The sequence below is a fragment of the Anopheles stephensi genome, chromosome 3, assembly GCF_013141755.1.
Source record: "Anopheles stephensi strain Indian chromosome 3, UCI_ANSTEP_V1.0, whole genome shotgun sequence".
In the NCBI taxonomy this organism is placed as follows: Eukaryota; Metazoa; Arthropoda; class Insecta; order Diptera; family Culicidae; genus Anopheles; species Anopheles stephensi.
Window position 1 is genome coordinate 58,282,423 of NC_050203.1, and position 20,868 is coordinate 58,303,290.

A 20,868-nucleotide genomic window follows, 5' to 3' on the forward strand; every position below is an offset into this window, starting at 1 on the left:
TTGTCGTGTGCTATATCGTCTGAATAGACAAAAAAAAGCGGAAGATCCCTGCGATAGAGGAGACCCCTAGCAGGATAGGAAGCTTCCTTTCCTGCGTGTCTCCCGGCGGTGCTCTAAAACACTACATCCGGGCAGATTGTGTTTTATTTCTGTTCTACCACTACTGCTACTGGGGTTCTACTTCTGCGCGAACGAATGCAGTAGAGTAGCGACCCCACAAGTGGAAGCGGCTATTTGGAAGGAAGCTAAATAGCCCCAGGCAGCCCCCGGGTCGGTTGGCCTTCCCCCCCTTGGTACGGTGAAGTTGGGTTGCGTGTTGAGTTCCTCGAAACAGCTGCAGTCTGTCACAAGTGAAGTGGATTTTAATATTTCAGCAGTTTGTCTTTTTGTTCCCGTTGTACGTGTTTGGCTGTATTTTTTTAACGTGCCTTTAATCTGTAATTGACTTCCGTTTTCTTAAACTGCATTTTAAATACTCATTTTCTCGTCCTACTTCTTTAGAGAGATCCGGTGTGTCCGGTGAAAATTCGTTGTGAACAGTGTTGCCTCTCCGTCATCAACGGGGAAGCAAATTAGTCCACTACACTAAAGTTTGATAAAAGTTTTATGCATTTAAGTGTTGAACAGTGTTGCAGTGTTACGAGTGTGTATGTGAATGTTTTTCTGTGTGTGTGTGTGAATAATAAATGGTGAGATAAAATTTGGCACAGGCCAACAGTGGGCAGTTGAATATACATATATGCATCCTCATTTGGCCACGTCGTGCAACTTCGGTCCCTTCTTGACGGTGGCGAAGTAAATGGAACGGCGGTTCACACTGGGCGCGGTGGCGGTGTGTTGTTATTAATTCATTCGGCTACTACCCCCACTACTTTGCGGACGAAGAGTAGACGGCCAGGCAGCACGGGCCAAAACGTCAGCGGTCAGTACCGCGAGAAAGTGAGACAGCGTGGCGATCTACTCTTCTGTCCCCGCGGTTGGAATATGGATAGAAGTGTAGATTCCATCGGTAGTTGCTCGCTTGATGTAGATGCTGATTCGACCGACTTCTCAGGTGAGAACAGGGTGGGATGTGATTTGGAATGCGTTTCTGGAAGCATTTGGAATTCTTTTCGCGATTGTATAGTAACTTTGATGTGATCACTGCAAGAATATAACAATATTTTAATAAAAATACTACAGAGGGGGAGAGAATTTGCGAACGTATCATTTAACATAAAAAAAATTTAATTTAGGATGGCAATACAATTGATATTACAACAGTTGACTGAATGTCCATTCTTACGTCCAAGTAGCTTCCTATAAAAATATTGTAAACAATTTTCTGAGTGAACAAATTTTTCCCCGGATAGCTTGATTCTTATTCAGAGACGTCGTAAATATAATTGTTAGCATGTTCCTCGCTCTTTATGGGATTTGTCGATCAGCTTCTACTCTGTTTTGAGTAATTTAATAAGGTCTTCTGATAGAGGTTTCATAAAAAGTTCTGTTGGCTGCTGTTGAGGTCTGTTGGGAGATTTCTTCGATGGACGACATGCTCATCAACATAAGCTATTGGAACCTCGGATTTTCTCGTCAAATATTGCCGAATTCCAAGGGATGGGATGTACACGATTGTACACGACACTCTCTCCCTCCCTTCTTGGCTATGCGACCTACTAGGTCATGTAGGCCATCGAATGGTTTACTGGAATTATTGGTTTCGCGTAGTTGGGTAGTGGGTCCTCACTACCGGTCATCAGTCTAGATGGCATTCGATAAAGTGTTGTAGAACATTTGCCGGAATTTCTCTCCAGAAGTGAAGAGAAGATTTAAAAATCGAAACGATCATAACTGGACGTCGGGATGAGTCGCAGCCTTACCAACATCTCAGAATAGCACTGAAAGTATAAAACAAATGTTCATTTGCAGTTTCTCGTCTATGTTGGCCGTAGTTGCTGTGTGTCTTTTGACTTCAATATCATATATTGTCTGTAAAAAAAAGATTGGATAAAAAAGACTATAAACTGTTGGTACACTCAACTGTGTTTATATTTTTTGTACCCCCCGGCGTGAGTGGGTGGACGTGTCCCAAGAACGATTCCGGTGTAAGCAGGAAGCCATTTCTTCACGGCCATTTCGGGGTGGCCAAATGTGGCCGGAGCCGGTTTGTTCACAGCGCTAGGCAGAATGACGTTTTAACGGGCACGGGAAAAATAGTCTGCCGGTGGTCGAATCATCCCCCCCGATAAGGATGGAACCGGTAAACAACTTGCTTCGGTTGAAACGACGGCACCAACGGCTGACATTGAATTTCCAAACCGGTCGTACGCGCGTATATGAATCGTGGCGCGAAGATAAATCAAGGGGACAACCGCCGACACGCGTTTTGGTCCGAATCTCAAACACAAACACCATATAAAAGTGTCATTCCCGGATGGAGTGACGATTGCCAAAAATTGGATCGTTTATTAGTGTGTTAAGCGTGTGGGAAGCAGGTCCACGAAACACTTGCCACCAAAAGAAATGGAACCGAACGCGAAACTGTGTCCCACGCGTTGTGCACGTGTAAGTCGCATAATGAAGCCTCGCTCGGTACGTTCTGCCGTACAGAACCATTTATCATGCTGTTTCTCCTATCCCTCACGTCAAGTCATATGGACCGGAAACAGGATTACGTGTGCGCACACCTTCGGTAAAAGTGCCGCACACCTTTGTGGGGTGGAAACGTGGGATTGATTTGTTTTTTCAATACGTCCGCTTATCCGCTTTTGGAAGCTAGTATTCTGCCCTGGACGCCTCACCGCGAGTCAAAAGGCCATGTTTTGAATGCGTATCGGTGGAGGTACGCATTTGCTATTGTTTCATTGTGTGTCTCTGTTTTTATTTGCTGGAAAAAATAAGAATGGAACAGAAAAAAATTGGGGACAGTATATCCGTAAAACCCCTTTCAAACCCGTAGGCGAAGGTCAATGTCAAACGGAAATTTTTGGATTCCTTCTACTTTCCATTTTTACATATCCTCTTCTTGTGGGTTTTTGTTGCTTTCAATTTGATTAGTCCTGTCGGAATTGTATAAAAATTGCAAACAAAATACTCCTCTCTGTCTTTCTCAATTGTTTCCGATCGAAGAACCTTTTTTTTAGTTGCGCTCACCAAACGAAGGTTCTATTTTGGCCTCCAACCACCTCCCCCTCGAGGACATAGGTTAGTTCCTTCACGCACGCAAATGGGGGTGAAATTTGGGGTTCCGTCCTGTGACTTGTTGCTAGTGACGTTGAACGATTGCTTTATAGCATGCTGGAAAAAAGTTCCTTCGGGTTGAAAGAATTTGGAGGCGTGTGGCATTCAACCTTCAAGGACGGGTTGAAGTTGGAGTTGGTTCTCCGATGCGAGACTCGGGTTGCCCGTTTTTCTATCGTATTGTTTTGTTTTTCTCCCTAAATTTGTGTTTTTATGGACTTAATTATGCACGCATCTTGAATGCTTTAGCCTTGGCATTCATGGACAAGTGATGGCTAACATGTGTGCTGGGTTCTGTTCGAGAAGGAATGTTTTTTTTATCGAACAGAGTCAGTAAAGCTTGTTATGCAAATAAGAATCGAAATATTGAAACGAGTGACACTCAAAGTGACCCATTTTTTAACTGATCTTGATGCAGGGTTTCTTTCTCTTCCTCCAAGATTTTGTTATTAATTAAAAACACACATGCCTTGGCTATAAGTTACAATTATTTAAAGCCTTTGTGCCATGTATAAAAGCAATTAGCACCTGCTTAATGCGGTGTATATTTATTTTAGGTATAATCCGTTAGTTTTGCATTTGGTCACATGGGCTGTTGATGAGTTTTTAATGAAGCTAGAGGGCGTGTGGGACGTCATTAGCAGAATTTTTATTGTGGTTATTACGGCGTCTTTACACCAGTTGCCGGCTTCTTGCTGGGTGGGAAAATGCAGACACGAGAATGAACGCCTTTGGAGAGTTTTTAAGATGAAGTTGAAAAGCTTCTGATGGAGCTCTGGAGATACCTCCCTTTTGTCGACTCAGCGCATGTTGTTGTAGAATCTTCACAGCCTATTCTGAACTGAAATATTTGATTCCAATTCTACCTTAAACAAGAATAATCCTCCTCAAAAGCCTTCATAAAGGTAATGAATTGTTTTGAAATGTCCCGAACAGCTTAGCTACAAAACAGTTACATATCCAAATCCTAATCCTTTACCTCCGGGTGCTTCAGACAAACCAACAGCCAGGCTTACACGGATCCACCGTAATTAAAGCCCTCAGGTTGGTGTCCGATTCCATCTACCCTTTTCTCCATTTGTTCTCCATAAGTGAAGTCCACACTGTCCGTCCACCCAGCAATGCATTTTTTATTCGCTTCCCAACATGGGAACCAGAACAGCCATCCACAGTACAAAATCCGTCCCGTGGATCGAAACGCTTTAATCCAGTGCACATCACCCACTCGGCCTCTGAATGAAGCCCTAGAGCACAGTGTGCGGAACCTCCCCAATGGGCGATGTAACTCCACCGATTACTCTCGCTCGCCGCCACCGATGTGCGTGAGTGTCACGTCCGTCTGCGCGTACTGCGCCGGCAATAATATACGTCGCGTGCGTCGGTGTATACAAATGTCCGCCGACGCCTTCTGATGCTGTTTTGGGGTGGATAGCGCACGCGGCACGCTGCTGCACCTAAGCGAGACGAATGTGGGTTGGTAATGCACTGAGACTCAAGGTAAGACTCGGCTCTCAACAGCTACTACTGGACGGATGGGACCATCGTCCCTCCATCGTCCGCGCTTAATCCCTTGTACGGGCGCCTCCATGGGACATTGCGTCACAGAAGAGAGAAGCTGTCTGGGAGGAGTGCCTGAAGGGAAAGGGAAAGGAGTCTCCCTCGGAACGGCGGTGGCTAAGGCACTAACACCACGATCGCGTGTCGCTCGCGATTGTGGCGTGGTACTAGGGAGAGCGAAAGAGGGCTTCCAAGTGCCTCACCATCGTAGAAACAGCTCCAATGTGCGTTCGGCAGTCGGTCCGAGCGGTTGTGTTGATTTCGGTTGCGGTTGTGAACAGACCGCCCTTTCGTGTAACTGCTGTTACAGTGCAACCAAACGCTGCGGTGCCTTCCAATTAGAGTCGTAGTACATTAGTGTGGGCAGCATAACTCCACTGCGTGTGCGTGAAGTAAGTGATAAAGATTGAAACTGAAAGTGAGTGTTCTTCTTATCGCGCGACTTGTTCCCTCGCGCCTTCTCATACAAAAAGTGATCGACATCTCGAGGTTTCATACAGCAACAGAAAGTAGGTTAAACAACCATAAATGTGCGTGCATATTGAGATTGAGTTGAACAAATGAGAAATAAATTGCAAATTGTGCAGCAGAGCCCCGCATGCAAAACATGCACCAGCGATTGGTAAAGTGGAATGCGTCGCCAATTGTTGAATAGTCGCTGGATGGAGCGTCATTCATCGATCGGGCGCGACTGCGTGAATGTGTGGGGTCTGGTCGCGGGAAACCAGTTCGCATGTGTGGCGCTGCAAGGAGAACAACGCGTCACGCATAGCTGTCCGCTGACGCAACGTGCGCAAGTGTTTGCAGTTTTTGTGGTGGCAAAACTGGACGGGAAGCTCTCCAGTGATCAGAAACCGTGCTCAGATCATAGTTTCTTGATAGTAATTTGTAGCGATTTTGTGTGTGCAACAAAAGTGCATGATAGGTGAAGAATTGGTGTGAAGAACATCCCAACGTAGCGTTTATTACGAAAGCAGCGAGATCTTAAGGTGAATTCTTCAATTCTGTTCCCTTAGACGAGTATTACTTAGTGCCATAAGTCTCTGAAAAAGCAGAAAAAAACAGAGCCATAAACATCAGTATCTCTCCATGAATGCATCATTAGCTATCTACCTACGCGGTACATATTCTTGAAGATCTGAATGTGTTGAAGTGGTCGCAGCCTCGTGCAGTAACACCTACTCATTACGGTGATTGCATTTTCGAACCAGTGACACTGTGGGTTGTGGCTGTGGATTAGCCGAAGTGGAGATCTGTCTCCGTAAGAGATCATCCATAAAAATGGTCTTACAATGTTGTCTAGATGCCTATACCTCCGGGATACTCCACGGTAAACTGTGACGTGTTAAATGTTATATTTGTTACTCGCTACCACGCTCTGTGACTAATGCAATGTGACTCATCTGCTATTCCGCGATGTTCGGGCAATAAATCCACAATTCGGGCAATATTCCGATGCGATTCGAGCTGATACAAAAATGGAAGTTACCAGTGCATTACGACTGTGGTGTTGATGTCGTTGTTATCATGTTACTGGAGCACACCATGTGAAGAAGGTTAGCCCCTCGTGTAAACATATCGGATGCAATTCGCTACGCAATCTTCGGGCGCGACTGAGCAGCAGCAGCAGCAGAAGAACAAGAAGCAAAACACCGCAGAGAGTTATCATAACATGCTTGCATCGTTGTTTTCGTGCGCTATCTCTCATGTTTATGTGTAGCAGTAATTGGCCGCCGTCCAATGTTTCGGAACGATCGCCCGTGTTAGGTTCCTTGTTGTATGTTGGAGTATCGATGTGGAGAGTATGTACATAAGCCGTACGCTCCAACTGCAAGCAATTGAATTAATCGTGTTTTACTTCCGCGTATATGGGTGGTGAAACTGAAAAAAAGACAAAAACAAACAGGAATGATAAGAGTGTGTGTTTGGGAAAGTATGGCTGTGTATGTGTAAAAGTTTGTTTGCCAAAAGCAATTGATAAGAATAGGTGTATACCACCACCAATACCACTCTACAAATTGGTAGTGGTAGAGGTGACAACGCCGCTGGGCTTCAAACGACAGGACCGGGGTTCAAATCCCATCCGAACAGTTCTCTCGTAGTGAGGACTGACTTGACTATCCAACGACATGGTATCATTAAGTCTAGATAGACAGAAATGGCAGGCATGACCTTAAGAGGTCTTAGAGAGAGAGAGAGAGAGAGAGAGAGAGAGAGAGAGAGAAATTGGTGTGTCTCGGAAAAGTTCAATATGTTTCTCAATGTATACATCTATATTGAGTTACCTAGACGAGTTTCTTACAATATTTTAAATTTTTTAAATCAAGTTTCCTTAAACGAATGGCCATTGTGCTCCATCGCAGTGGGAGCTTCTGTGATCGGACAAATTGAAAATGTCAATACGTTGCCGGCCGGGCAAACATTGCACACACTTCACACACTTGAAGTTTATCGGTCATGAGCAACTTACCGATACAGCGATTCGATGCCGTGTACAGCGATAAAGGGGTGTAAAAAGGCGATGGCGAATGAATGATCCATCTTAAGAAAGACTCATTTATCAAAGTGACTTTGTGTGCCGTAAAGAGCACGAGTAATTTATCTACAGCACAACGACAGTTTGATCGATGCCAATGTACCGCACTGATACGGACGGGGATGATGATGAGTTATTTGTTGAAGGGCGATTCCATTTTTTTTTGTGATTGTACCAGCAAACATTTCTCCAATCGTTCATCGTCGTGAAATAAGGGATCCTTAACGCTGCCAGACTCGTTCTAGACAAGTCAATTACGGCTTCTAAATTTCTAACACATCTTGCAAGCTTTTAAACGTATCGAACGGTTGCTGCAACGATGCAATCAATGTGTTTAATGCCATTTTGTGCTGGCTGAAAGATTGTATAAATTTATTGTGCTCATGACCGTGCCCCGTTAACCTTGCCTAAAGCACACTTCGATTGGCATTGTAATCAACCCTGGAACTGGGTGAGTGCGAGAAGAATGAACGGCACGCTACGAGCCTCCTTGACACCCACTTGAATAGAGAGCAGAGGAAAGTGTCACGCGTGCAGCAGGACCTCGGTGACGATATTTACGACACGCGTTTGCCGGCTTGTTGCCCGTGTCCTTCTGGGCAGTATTTTAATGGCCTTTAACCATTACCGGTAGTAGCCGTAAAGATGTCGGCAAAGGCTGCCGTTTGTCGTGTGGCGAAAAGCTGACGTCACTGGCCGGTCATTTATGGCCGCCGGCTGGGCGAGTGATTTTGCTGAATGTTTAATTTGTACCACGAAAAAATGCGTTGGGATAGGTTAGTGTTTGGTTAGACCGCTTCGTCTCGCAATAGAGTTGATGCTAGAATATACAATAAATCTGGGACAGTGCACACCTTGGAGATGATCATTGCTACATACTACGAACATTCTTGAGACCTGGTGCAGGGACTTCCCAACGCAGACAGATAGGAGTCTTAGCTCTGTAGACTGGAAGCCGATGGATTTTGTTTCTGCTAACTAAAAATGAATAATATAATAATTATTCCAAATCAGTCCTTTTAAATCTTTGAGAGGGCATTCCCATTGAATCAGTGCGTGGTGCCAGTAACGGATCGAACTGTATAATTTATAGCGATTATTACCGTTGGCTATCATGCTAATACTGATTCCTTTCTTATTGCCGTGACAATGTTCAGAACTATCTTCCTTTGAAATAATCCTTATTAATCGTTACTAATAGTTTGTCATACGATTGCTCTTCTCCCGCAGATACCTCCGGAGAGCTAAACTTTCTAACACCCATATCCGGCAAGGACATTACGCGTGAATTCACGGCCGGCATCAAGGAGCGTTGTATGCTACCGGTAATTAACTGCCAGGCTGTCACGAGCGTACTAGATCCGGTAACCGGTCACATCAGTACCGTTCTTACGACGACCACAGCCGCCAATTCGCAGCAGCAGCAGCAGCCCCTGCTAGGCGGTGGAGACAGTTCCCCTACAGCAGCAACGAACAAGAAACCGAGCTATCTGAATCTGGCCTGCTGCGTCAATGGGTACTCGAACCTGACGACGTACGATTCGAAACTCCGCCAGGACATTAACAAGTCGCGCGAAGTTTCCCCAAGCCGTCCTATCATTGCCACGCTGCACTACAACCGAACCGATTCCGGTACCGGTGGGCATCTGCTGACGGCGCCCACGCTGAGCTACGTTAGCATGAACAACACCATCAACAACAACAACAATTACAGCGGAAGTGCGACAGGGATTGGCGGTGGTGGTAATCGAATGCTCAAAATGAACGGAGCGGGTGTAGTGAACGGTGGTGGTGTGGGAAGAATGCGAGGAATCAATGGATCCGTGATGTCACCGCCCGGCGGCGGCGCAGGTACCGATATGACCGATAATGCAGCATCGCTCGGAATGTTTAACGGAAATGGCAGTTTTGTCGGCAGCATGAGATCGAAGGTGATTTCCTCGCAGTCACAGATCAGCAGCCACGCGCGGGACGATGTTCAAGCGCAGCTGATGACACCGAAGAAGAGTTTTATCCAGCAGCGGGTCGAGAAGCTGTACGGTGCGAGTGATGTGGTGGTGCTAAACAAACAGAACTACAGCAGCAGCGAACGCAAGTACCTCAACAATATTGCGAACGAAAATAACGGTGGTACGCCGGTGAAGATGATGGTGCCTCATCATGGTATGGCCGGACAGCATCCGGCATCGATCGGGACTGGAGCAGCCCGAAATGGTGTGACCAATGGAACGGATAGTCTGCGGCACGTGCCAAACGGTACGCATGGTGCTGCTACGTTCGGTTCGGTGGACGAAAACAACAAACACATCAATGGTGGCGCCGGTGAGGATGCGGATGTGGACTCGTTACCAGTGTTGCGGCACCTGCGGCCCGAGTTTCGTGCACAGTTGCAAATTTTTTCACCGAAAAAAGTACCGAAATCATCACCAAATCGCACGCTCAACAGCAACGGCAATGTGACGCATGCGAATGGAAACACTGCGGAAGAGCATGCCAATCTGCCAAACCCGGTGTCGAAGCGCTACACCTCGAATGGCAACAGCTACACCGATCACATCGAGCAGCTAAGTCTTTCGCGGGAGGAAGATCACCGTCACCACAAGAATCGAAACGGTACGGATGGTACGACGACGACGCATCGATCGACGATGGTGATGAAGAGTGCTCAACTTTCTTCGCATACAACACGCACCACCACTACCACCAACGGCACGCTGTCGAGCAACAATGGACGGCTTGCTGAGCAGGAAGATACTGCGCTAAACAGCAGCAGCCGTCACCATAGTAACGCTAGTACACGTTCCGCGGATCCACCGCAAACCGACGACGCAATGGTGGAGCAGCATCATCGTCACGAAGCAGCGTCACAGTGCCCCCACAGTTCTACCGGCAGTGCGTCGTCGTCCGTATCGTCATCGACGGTGATAGTGGAGGAAAAGATGCGCTCGCTGGTAGTGGTGTCGTCGACTAGCGCTGACGATTGCGGTGTTGGTCGAATGTCGACTTCCGACGGCAGTAGCGCCGCCACCACCACCACCACCGTACCTGACGAGCAAAACGCGTTGACAGCAGTCGCGACGAGTGTGATCGAAAGCGGTAAGCAGCAGAACGACAGTGTCCAACCAAGCAGCCACAGCACCACCAATAACAACGTTAGCAACGGGCTTGTGAACGTACCTGCGGCTTGTGCAAAGGACCACGAGCTTTGTGCTCTTGACAAATCGGGCAGTGGAGAAATTGTAAATTGTGATAGTAGTAACGGCGAGCAGCTGGCCGTGACCGCGGATAGTATGCGCACCTCGAACGGTGGTGGCGGCGGCGACAGTACGATGGTGACGATGGCTGGCGTAGAACATCCAGATGCGAACCACCATTCAAGTAATAGGCCAGCGCCAACATCCTCCCTAACCGAACCATCCACGAATGGCACCAACAGCAGCAATAATAATAATAATAATGTGCTCGATGGCAACCATTTCCTGCGGATTCTAAAAACCGAACAGAAGCGGCTGGGAACAATGGCTGACGAGGTGGAGAAGGAAATCAATCAGCTGAAGGTACGCATAGTGAAGCAAAGGAAAGTAAGCGTGTGTTGAGATGCATGCGGTTGCGGTAGTGATAACAATCGTCCGGCTTTTCTGAGCCTGAGCAGAACATAACCGAACTGCTGTGGGGGAGGTTCCCTATTTTCATTTTCATCTGTCACCGCACGCATCACAATCCGCTTGCTTATCCCAGTCCCGCGTGTACGCCTATGTGTGTGCGTGTGTGTGTGTGTGTGTGTGTGTGAGTGCGTGTGTGGTTTGGTAGCTGATAGTTTTGGTTTTAATTTTAGGCTGACGGTACTGTGGTGCTCGGAGAGGACATAAACGGATACATTCTGGTTGCCGTTGGCAAGGCGCGTCTGCTATGCTCGCAGAAAATGAAACAATTTGAAGGTTAGTATTGGCAGGGGCTGTCTGTTTAGCAGTAAGAATCTCACTATACCTGCGCTTACACATTTCTTTCGAGTCACGTGCCGATAAAACGAATGTAGTCAATTTTGAGATAACATTTGCCGCAGATTAACAGTACTCTTGTTGATAGGGAATAACGTTTTCCGATTATAAAAATATTGTTTAATCAGTGTGCCTATCTAGGGACGTACGTCTATGACTGATAAGATTAGTAATCATTCTTTTGAAACTATTTTCTGCCTTTTAAAAATAGTATTTTCAATTTAGTATAATTTAGTGCAATACAATTTAACGGTGATAATTTCCACGAATAGGCGTTGACCACAGTATTGTAGAACAAGAAGCCAAACTCGTAAGAGTAAGACCAAGCAAAACATTCCATCGATCCGTAAATAGTTGGTAATGAAAGGCCGGCTGTGGTGGTCGCACCATCAAAACAATCCACGTCCCCGTGTGATGGGTTGTGCTGAATTTACAATCGTTTCCTCCTTACACTTTTGCTTCCAATTCGTGACCATTCATTTCGTTGTACGCTTTGCGCTTTTTCGCATTAATTATTATTGCTACCGGAGGCCCGGTCGACTGGTTGTGTTTGTTTCATTTAGCATACTATAAGGTCGATGGGAACATAGTAAAGCTAACAAAGCTGATCGTAAACAAGTTAGGTGATCCCTGTAATCATACTAATTTACTAATTTCATTCTTCTCTTTTCCCGCGCTTGTACCTACAGACTTATGTTACACGAACCTAAACCAATCGCCGGACGAAAAATTCCAAACGACGGGCGAAGATTTAAGAGGATTCTGGGACATGGTGATGCTGCAGGTAAACAACGTTGACGCCAGCTTTGCCGAAATTGATTCGTTCCGGGAAAACGGTTGGCGGGTAAGTGCGCAATGGGAGTGAATGCAAGCAGCATGTACCGGTTCTTTGTAGCCTGGCGGGACAATTTCTAACTCATTTCCGTTTTGTAGAAACCGATTCCAAAGAGTCCACCACCGCCCGCCCGCAATGGCACGGCTGGCCCCCGTACCAAGCTGGTGAAGCGTCCGTACAAAACGCAGACAACCGCATCGAACGGTGGTTCCACCGTGACAGTGGACGGCGGCAGCAACGGTGTCGAAGCAAAGAAGGCGTCCGCCGCGTTGGCGGCCGCCAAACGGGAAGCGCAACGGAAGCAGCTGATGGAAATGAAGCGCAAGCAGAAGCTGGCCAACAGCCAACAGCAGCCGGCGGCGGTAGAAATCTTTGCCCCAGCGAATGAGGAACAACCAGCGCGAAACGGTGATGACAGCAGCACCGTCGGGTCGGTGCTGGTCGATACGAGTTGATCCCGTGCCGCTGTACCACTGCTGTAAGCCTTTTTTTCCCGCATCACTCAATCTTATGTCTGAGAAAGGGCCATTCAGAGGGAAATAGAAAAATAGGGCGCAGACAGGAAACCCCCACAAAAAAAGAAGAAGTGACCGGAAATCCGGTATCCGGTGAGCAAAACTTTCCAGCTGGACACAGACAAGTTTATTTGTACATTTAATCCACACAGGACTGAATTGTTGTTTGACAATTTCGTTAAGTTTCACGCCGTGCCGTTCCATGGAAGTTGGCCACTAAGAAAAACGACAAAAATCTGTCCCATCACCATCATCATCACCATATTGATTTGGCTAGCACGGGGCTGGTTCTCGTATGTCACTAGTATGAAAAAAGAAAATTCCTTCCCCGACGTGCGAACACACAGGTTAATTCTGCAACCACCAACACAATAACCTTAACCCTTAACCACTACTGCGCACTGAAGAAGGAACACGACTATGGCGAACGCGGTACACCGTACACAAATTGTGATTGTTTTATACCTTTTTTATGGTCGAATAATTCTATTACTACTCTTGTTATTTGTAAGCACTATTTTTTAAATGTAAAATGACACGAATTGATTTAAAGAAAAAAAAACAATGTTCGAACGAACCACACCCGCACTCAGACTGCTAGAAACGCTTGTGCGAATTATTAACGCCAGTTCGCGCTAATCGGCGGGACTGTTGAAGGCGTGCAAGATTAGTGGAGGTGAGGTGCGCTCGGTGGAAAACCAAGGGACAACTCATTGTTTTTACTCTACGGCTAAGGAAGGCAAACCAACACTCTCACGCAAAGACAAGTAGCTGTAGCTGCTGTAGAAGGATTAGGTGGATGTGTTGCCTGCTGCGCCCTGCCTGGTACGCCTTGTACGCACGCACGTGTTAACTATTATTTTTAATAGCGATCTTTTCTATATTAACAAAACATCAAATTATATTACACACTGTACACATGGGAGGAAACAAACAAAACAAGCAAATCGAAATGTAAGATGCTGAGATGAATCTCTCTATTTATTAACCAAACGATAATCGACGATAACCATTTATCTATTGCTAACTACTATTATTATTATTACTAGCACTACGATCGCTACTATTCAGGCGTGTGTCTGTTGCTTGCTGCTTGTTACAATCGGTGGATTAGAACTATCTTGCTAGCAAGAACTTACGTTTCGCACCTGCATCGATGACTGTGCTGAATGTGCAGAAGATCTGAACGAAGGGTTTTACTTTTTAAACGCTTTCACACGCTCGTTGGGCCGAATCAGCCTGATCAGTTGGCAGTTGGTTAGATGTGTAGCTTAAAGATTATTCTTTCGCACGAGCTTAAAACATGCCTTTCGTTTGCGCCGCCGCGTACCAAGACGCTGCAGTACCATCGTTCAATGAGATTGTTGCTTACCTATTGCTTTTAGCGCATGCAGACGTTTACGTTTCAACACACAGTTGCGCTTCCTCGCTTATACTTTTATACATGAAAAGCATAATTACACTTTGAAATGCAAATCGTGATGATAGCCAGGCCCCAAGTCCCGGGTGGTGGTAAACACGAGACCCCTTCCCACAAAAGCATGTAGGACACAAATTGGGCGAAGCGATTTGTGTGCGAGCGAAATACAAACAGGAAGAGAATAAAACAAACAGCGTTAGCAAAAATTTATCCACTGAGCGAGTGCCTTATCGATATTGTGCTTGAAGAGTGAAGGGAATCCCCGACTGGGGAGAGGTTCGATTGATGCGCGCGTATGAGTACAAAAAAATGAATAAAAAAGTATGTTTTTCGTCCGTTTCTAATTTAAAACATTAAAATTTGAATTTTTTAATTTAAATTTGCATTTTATTTTCTTTATCGAAAGATCAGTTCATGGCATTAATATCCATTCGATATGTGCTGGTTGGTCAGTCTGTGGACTATTTCATCCAGTAAAGTGATGTACAACGCACCCAATCGCTCCATGGCGTTAGTAAAAACAAAAACGAGAATAAAACTTACATAGCGCAAATGTACCGCCGCATAGCAAGCAAACAAAATCGATTTTGAACATTTTTTTTCTCTCTCAAAGCGACGGACGGAGTAGAGGAAAAGAAGAAGCAACACAAAAGTCATTACTTTTATACTTATACAAATACACAGCTATATAGATATTATGTATCATCCCTAGTGTTTGTGGACCGGTTGTGGGGAATTTATGTTGTAAACTTATTGCAAACAAAAAAAAAAATAGGCCAACAGGGGACGGAGAGGGAGGAGGGAGGCTTGTTGGTGATGAACAACGAGAGGAACACAATTATTATAATTCTACAGAAGAAGAGAACGAACCACCACCCAGAAGTAGCAAGATATGTAGGTGGCGTAGCGAAATCGCTTATCGGCGTTTATTTTTCGATTTGAGAAGTTTTTTGCACATTTTACAGCATTTGCTGAATTTCGGATAGTAGTCAAAACGTGTAAGGCAAATCGTGTATAAGCAAAAGCAAAAATGGTAGGATAATATGAATTGGCAACGGGAGACACGAATGCTGTATCGAGAGCAGCAGCATTAATAAGAGCACTTGAGAGCAGTGAACACACACAATACCACCAACATTAAACGCATATTAAATCAACAAAAACAAATAAACACTCAAGTACACACGTTTTTAATGTAATAAAACACACACTCTTGTCACCTGCGTTTGGAGACGCGTGGGTAGGTGTCTAGCAGTGGAGGCTGGCAGGATAGTAAAAGCTGCAGCTTGCTAGAGCTGTGCTTTAGACAGAGATGGTGCTCAACGCGCGTAGTAGTGTAACGCGGCCAACGAACGCAAATCTATTTAAACTGACGGTTATATAAACGGTTCCTTCTTGCTTGTGTGTAGATGTGTCTGGGCGAAACCTTACGGCACGCGTCCGAATAACGAATCGAATTGATTTGAAATAAATCGTACACCGAAACCACCTGTCCATCGCTGTTTTGTGCTGGTGCCGATAAGATTGGCCTTTATTTTAACCTTTTGTTTTGTACATAATAGTGTTGGGTAGTGAGCTCGAGAGTTACCACCGGGGAGGAACGCGCCTCGTCCTAAATAAAATGAGGGCGCGTTCTTCGATTTCGCAAAAGGTAGCTCCGCACTCACTGACGGCGAAGAGGTCGAAGAGTGCGGAGCTACCGGGTGGCCTCACCTCGCACATGTTAGTGAGCAGTTGTCCTCTCCACTTCAAAAAGAGCTCCTTGACCCAACAACTACCTAATATACATCTTAACCTTCTTTTGCTCTTATGATGCTTAGCGGACTGTAAATGACTTGTTTCGTTTTTAAAACCTAAACACAGCGCGACACGCATGTGGCGGAAAGTCTGAAGATCTCTTCTCTCACGGACGGCAGGCTGTGAAATCACAATTTGTACATGTGTAGCCGAATCCAGGATCAGAAGTGCATCTTCTCAATCTGGACCGTACTGTGCTTGATGCGGAAATCGTGCCGGGCGATGTGATCTGCCGTGGCAAGAATTTCCGAAGCGTTCGCTAACGGATCTGGATGGGGATAAAATGGATCGAGAATCGTTAGAATACATGACCGGAGAGACGTAACGGGAGGAGGACGATCTCCTTACCGATCATAAGATGCGCGGTCATTACGACCCAGCCGGTCGAAACGCTCCAAACCCGCAGATCGTGCACGGTTTTAACACCTTCGATGTAGGACAGCTCGGACGAGAGTCGTTCCAGCGAGATGTCTACCGGGACGGCATCCACCAGAATCCGCATCGAGTCCCGGAAGATCCGCACTGTCGTTACGAGCACGATCAACGAGAACACGAACGTACAGATGGGATCAAACACCTTCAAGTGAGGCTGTCATTGAGGAGGAAAGTATTAATATCACATCTCAAAAAGAGAACTAATCAAGACATCAAGAGCTTACCGCAAATTTGATGACTATTGCAGCTACCAGCACACCGATGCTTTGTATGAAGTCACCGATCACATGGATAATGGCAGCGCGAACATTAAGATTACTACTATCATCCTGATGGTCCGTCTCCGAACACTCCACATGATGATGGGAATGATGCTCCGACGAAGACTGTTCCCCCCGTTCACTGTGCCCTTCGTCGTCGCTATGCCCCCGGGTGGACGATTCCGGATCGGTACTGATGCGGGAGTACGCCAGCTTGCTGGAACTGATCAAATCCGGCGAATTCAATCCCGCATCGATGCTCATCCGCTGGCGCAGGCTTTCTTTGTGCAGCTTTAACCGTGCGTTGTTGAGTATCGTGTCCAGGTTCGGCCGCTGGCTATGATCGCCCGTTAGGGCGAACGAATTGTGCCGACTGTTATGATGGGACGAAAGGGGGCTGGCGGTTTGCGGGCTGGGCGGGAAGTTGGGAATGATCAGTTGCTCGAGTTTATCACACTTTTTCTCATCGCACGACTGGGCACGGAGCATCCGTCTCGGGAGCGGTGAACAGGACCGGGACAGTGAGAGCCGGGGCGCTATGAGCTGAGGAGTTTTGGAGCGTGGGCGGGAATTGTGGCTGTGGCCGTGGGAATGGGCATGCGAATGACCGTAACCGTGGCTATGCCCGTGACTGTGACCGTGCGGAACAACGCTGCAGGATCCGTGTAGGATAAACGCCGTGCTGTGGGTAGAACGGAAAGAGCACGTTAGAATTTGAAGCCAGCATTCTTCCCGAATGCGGGACAACTTACGCAACATTCATCACGACGCCCAGTATCGCCACAATGATCATCGTGTCCGCATCAATCTCGTAGTCCCCTTCGAGCAATCGATTGGCGGACATCACCACCAGCACAGCGGTCAGTGCCCAGATGCCGAAGATGGATAGGAGCGCCCCGAGAACTTCCACCCGTCGATAGCCGAAGGACATCCGCGCGTCTGCCGGTCGGTTAGAGATCCAGATCGAGATGATCGCTATCACGAAGCTAATGCAGTCCGAAAGCAGATGGGCGGCGTCCGTCATGATGGCTAGACTGCCGGATAGATAACCACCGACAAATTCTGCCGTCTACAATGGAGAAGGAAGATATTAATGCCTCGAGTCTCGTGAGTACACTCACCACCGCTCTTACCATAAACGCCACCGTAAACAGTGTGGCCCACATCAGCTTCCGTTTCTCTGCCTTGCCATAAGATTCGGTGGACGATTTCGTTGCAGGTGTGAAGAGACAGGCAGGATTGGAAAGCTGGAAAGGCAAAAAAAAAACCCCGGGGGAGTTTGAGAATCACCCAGTTCATCCGCATCCAACCCAATGATGCAGATTAGCTGCAAATTTCCCTGCGATTAAACTATTTGCAAACGTGCAATTTATATATTGCTTTTCATAACATCCGGAGCGATGCGCGCTAACTCGATTCGATGAGTATCGGTACTTGAGCCTCACACGAACCCTCCTCGCTGGTCAATTAGCAGCACTGGATAAAATGCCGAGACACCGGTCCTGGCTCGTGACTTTGTGGGTGAATTATTGACACACGGCGTAAGTTTGCTCATCTTCCGGCTGTAGGCAGTTAGCGCTACACAGAGCAAACCCCTTCCCCATTTGTAGGTGATGGTCAAGATTAATTGTTGACCGTGGTCTTGTTTTTTGTGTCCCGTTCCAAAAAAAAACGGTCATTTCAAACGAACGTCATTTGATCGGGTAGCTATATCGATCTCCAAAACGTGTAAATTAATCTCCACGGACATCTCGACATCGGCTTCGTTTTATTTTTCTCTCGAGCTGCGTCTCATTTTTTCTGTCCCCTAATAAAGATACCGGGTGAAAGATTTGTGTGATCGGAACTGTTACCAACAGAGTTTGGGGGGGAGTTTTGGGATGATTTCCCTTCACAACTCACAACACCTGAAAACAGGGGTGATAATTTTGGCACTTTTTCTGCGCGCTGTGTGTAAGGCCGTTTTGATGCAGATGACGTTGGCTTTTTCTTCGGTTGGTTCTGTTGACCAATTTCCACACAGAGGGCGGATCAGACAGGCGTGACTTGATGTTGATTGTTGAGCTTCAGGGTTATAAACGTGTTGAGATGTTGTCGAGTAGTATAAATGTACCAAGCTCTTGTAAAACACATCAGCAACACTAATGTACCGAGCATGTAAGATTGACTTGATCTCTTATCTTCCAAGAGGAAAGACATCGACAAGCGGTTATTGTGGTTAGGCGTCAAATACCCTCTAGTGTTCCTCGCACATCCAGTGCCTAAAAATCCCTTCTGTCTATCGTTCAGTAATCCTCATTCCGGTCCGTGCCCTAACTTAACCGATGTCTAGTAATCACCCACCCAACCTGCACATGGGCAGAACTATTTCCATGGAACGCACAGGGCATAACACTTCAAAACAGAACCCGAACAAAGAGTATCACGCTGGGCGGGAGGGTGAGCGGCCCAATCCCACAGACACTCTCCACAATCGCTATTTTGTAAATTCCGACACCGCTTTCCCATTCCAACCACCGCACGTCTCCACCGCGAAAGAGCTCCAAATTGTACATAATAGTGACATTCGGAATGATGATGGTTCATTATTGCGGGTTTGTTTCGTATGCCGTACGCCACACACGGAGTAGGGTCGTAAGCTACGTAAACAAACCTCGCCAAAGCATTTACGATTTGAGGGGCAATTCATTGTTTTTCTAAGTCCCCGCGTGATACATATGGCACTATCTCCGAGCTGCTTATCACTTGCCAATCGTCCACATGGGGATCGGCAATATCGGGATTGGGACGAGCGCTGTCATTGCTTTTACACTGTTGTATGGATGGCACGTTACCGATCGGACCGATTTAAAGCGATTCGATAGGGCGCACAACTCGATTAGATAGTGATGCGTTACCCATTCGCGCTTTTGCTTACGTTTGTGATGCTTTGTAGTAGATGCTGTCGGCTGCTGCTGCTACTACTGTTGCACTGTTGCAGCTCGAGATCCGTCATACCGCGATCATCGTCTTCCGGTTCCGAGTGTATGCTCACTTCGATGTAGTTGGCGGCAGACATGGTGGTGGCTGTGCGTTTGCTTACGATACAGGCGAAGATAACCGGGCGGGAGATACTTTTTTTTTTGGGGGGTTAAACTAATATTACTGACACTCGGGACGACCTTCACGATCGTCGATTGCACATGATCATTACTGCACAAATGGCGTGGGATCTATCACACGTGCTAATTTTCCACTACACCACCACTACTACCCCGTGAGCAGCGCCGAAGAAATCTCAGTTAGTGGGCACCCGGACGATATTTTGGCCCCGGTCCTATTATACGGCGGATGTGTGGAAACTGTTCACTTGCACTTGTTTCACACGCATGGCGCTCAACGGTGGCGCGCGAACCTCACTCAGCTGACGGCGGCACGACAATAACGGGTGCGCTGGGTTCTGATATAATTTTTATATTCCACACACCGCCGTGGTTCGTCGTGTCGCGACCGTGGTTTGTCCCGAAAGAGGTCGGACTTCGTGTAGCATAAAGCCGAGGGGGTGGGGAAACTGTACTTCAGTAGCAGAGTCGTATCAGAGCGCTGGTGGCGGTTTTAGGAGAATGTGATAACAGTTTGTAACAACAACAGTGGTTCATCGTCGGTCGGGCGTCAACAGTGGTTCATCGAATCATCGTCGTCGTCGGGCCCGGTTCGTCGCACTGCGTTGCTTTTCCGATCGGTGGCGTCGTCCCGATGCGGAGATCACTTTTTGGCGGTCCAGTTCAAACTGCTGTGCACGTTTTGTTGGCGTTCGCTTTTAGAACAATGTAGTAATGTCAACATTGGGTGCTTGCGGTGCGGATCGTGCGGATCGCGCACTGGGACGAGAAGATTTTTTTGTTCATCCGCATCTCAGCTCCACGAAATTGGTGACGTGTTGTGTGCCAAACCGGTGGGACTTGGCACTGCGAGTTGTACGCTCAGGGTTGATGGAAATTTAACACCCGTTGGGGAATTTAGCACACGGTGCAAAGTTTGCCTCTCACGCATTTATTTATAAATGAACGTGCCTTGATTTCGCTTCTTTATACTTAGTGATATAATTATTACTACAGGTTTTAAGAATCAGTTAAGACTGACCGACGGGTGTGGTTTACAACGCGTGGATACATCAACGATTCAAAAAATATCGTTATAGCCCCTAAAAGTATGCAAAACGCATGTCATCTCTAAAACGATATTTTCAAATTTAGAGATTAAAGATCATATTTTTGTACATTTTGCTTGAAAAATACAAAAAAATAATTAAAA

At 46.6% G+C, this 20,868-nt stretch overlaps 2 protein-coding genes across 7 annotated transcripts in view; one reads left to right on the forward strand and one right to left on the reverse strand.

The window, feature by feature from the left end:
- The window catches only part of LOC118508986 (probable cyclin-dependent serine/threonine-protein kinase DDB_G0292550), a 38,160-nt gene extending 22,592 nt beyond the window's left edge, over window positions 1–15,568 (forward strand). For 2 of the 6 annotated variants that reach the window (XM_036048979.1, XM_036048978.1), the window contains 5 exons: window positions 502–1,054; window positions 8,546–10,872; window positions 11,151–11,253; window positions 12,003–12,157; window positions 12,247–15,568. In XM_036048979.1, the coding sequence (XP_035904872.1) occupies window positions 985–1,054; window positions 8,546–10,872; window positions 11,151–11,253; window positions 12,003–12,157; window positions 12,247–12,603 (3,012 nt within the window). In that variant the 5' untranslated portion in view covers window positions 502–984 and the 3' untranslated portion in view covers window positions 12,604–15,568. Of the gene's footprint in view, window positions 1–501; window positions 1,055–4,999; window positions 5,289–6,277; window positions 6,336–8,545; window positions 10,897–11,125; window positions 11,254–12,002; window positions 12,158–12,246 lie in introns of those variants that run through there. The other 4 variants (XM_036048982.1, XM_036048981.1, XM_036048980.1 and 1 more) reach the window with 4 other exon arrangements.
- On the reverse strand, window positions 13,392–20,043 carry LOC118508988 (zinc transporter ttm-1). The gene is made up of 6 exons (XM_036048986.1): window positions 19,493–20,043; window positions 17,709–17,822; window positions 17,328–17,644; window positions 16,540–17,257; window positions 16,229–16,469; window positions 13,392–16,148 (listed from the first exon to the last, which is right to left on the reverse strand). The coding sequence occupies exons 1-6, from the start codon at window positions 19,631–19,633 to the stop codon at window positions 16,042–16,044; spliced, it is 1,638 nt and encodes a 545-aa protein (XP_035904879.1). The 5' UTR covers window positions 19,634–20,043; the 3' UTR covers window positions 13,392–16,041.
- Window positions 20,044–20,868: the final 825 nt, after the last annotated feature.

Bases quoted from the DNA above. Each gene is read 5' to 3' on its own strand.
- LOC118508988 (XM_036048986.1), bottom strand. From the start codon at position 19,633: ATGTCTGCCGCCAACTACATCGAAGTGAGCATACACTCGGAACCGGAA. The intron at 16,470-16,539 runs GTAAGCTCTTGA...CCTCAATGACAG, and splicing joins CAATAGTCATCAAATTTGCG to CCTCACTTGAAGGTGTTTGA. The intron at 16,149-16,228 runs GTAAGGAGATCG...ATCCCCATCCAG, and splicing joins GACCGCGCATCTTATGATCG to ATCCGTTAGCGAACGCTTCG.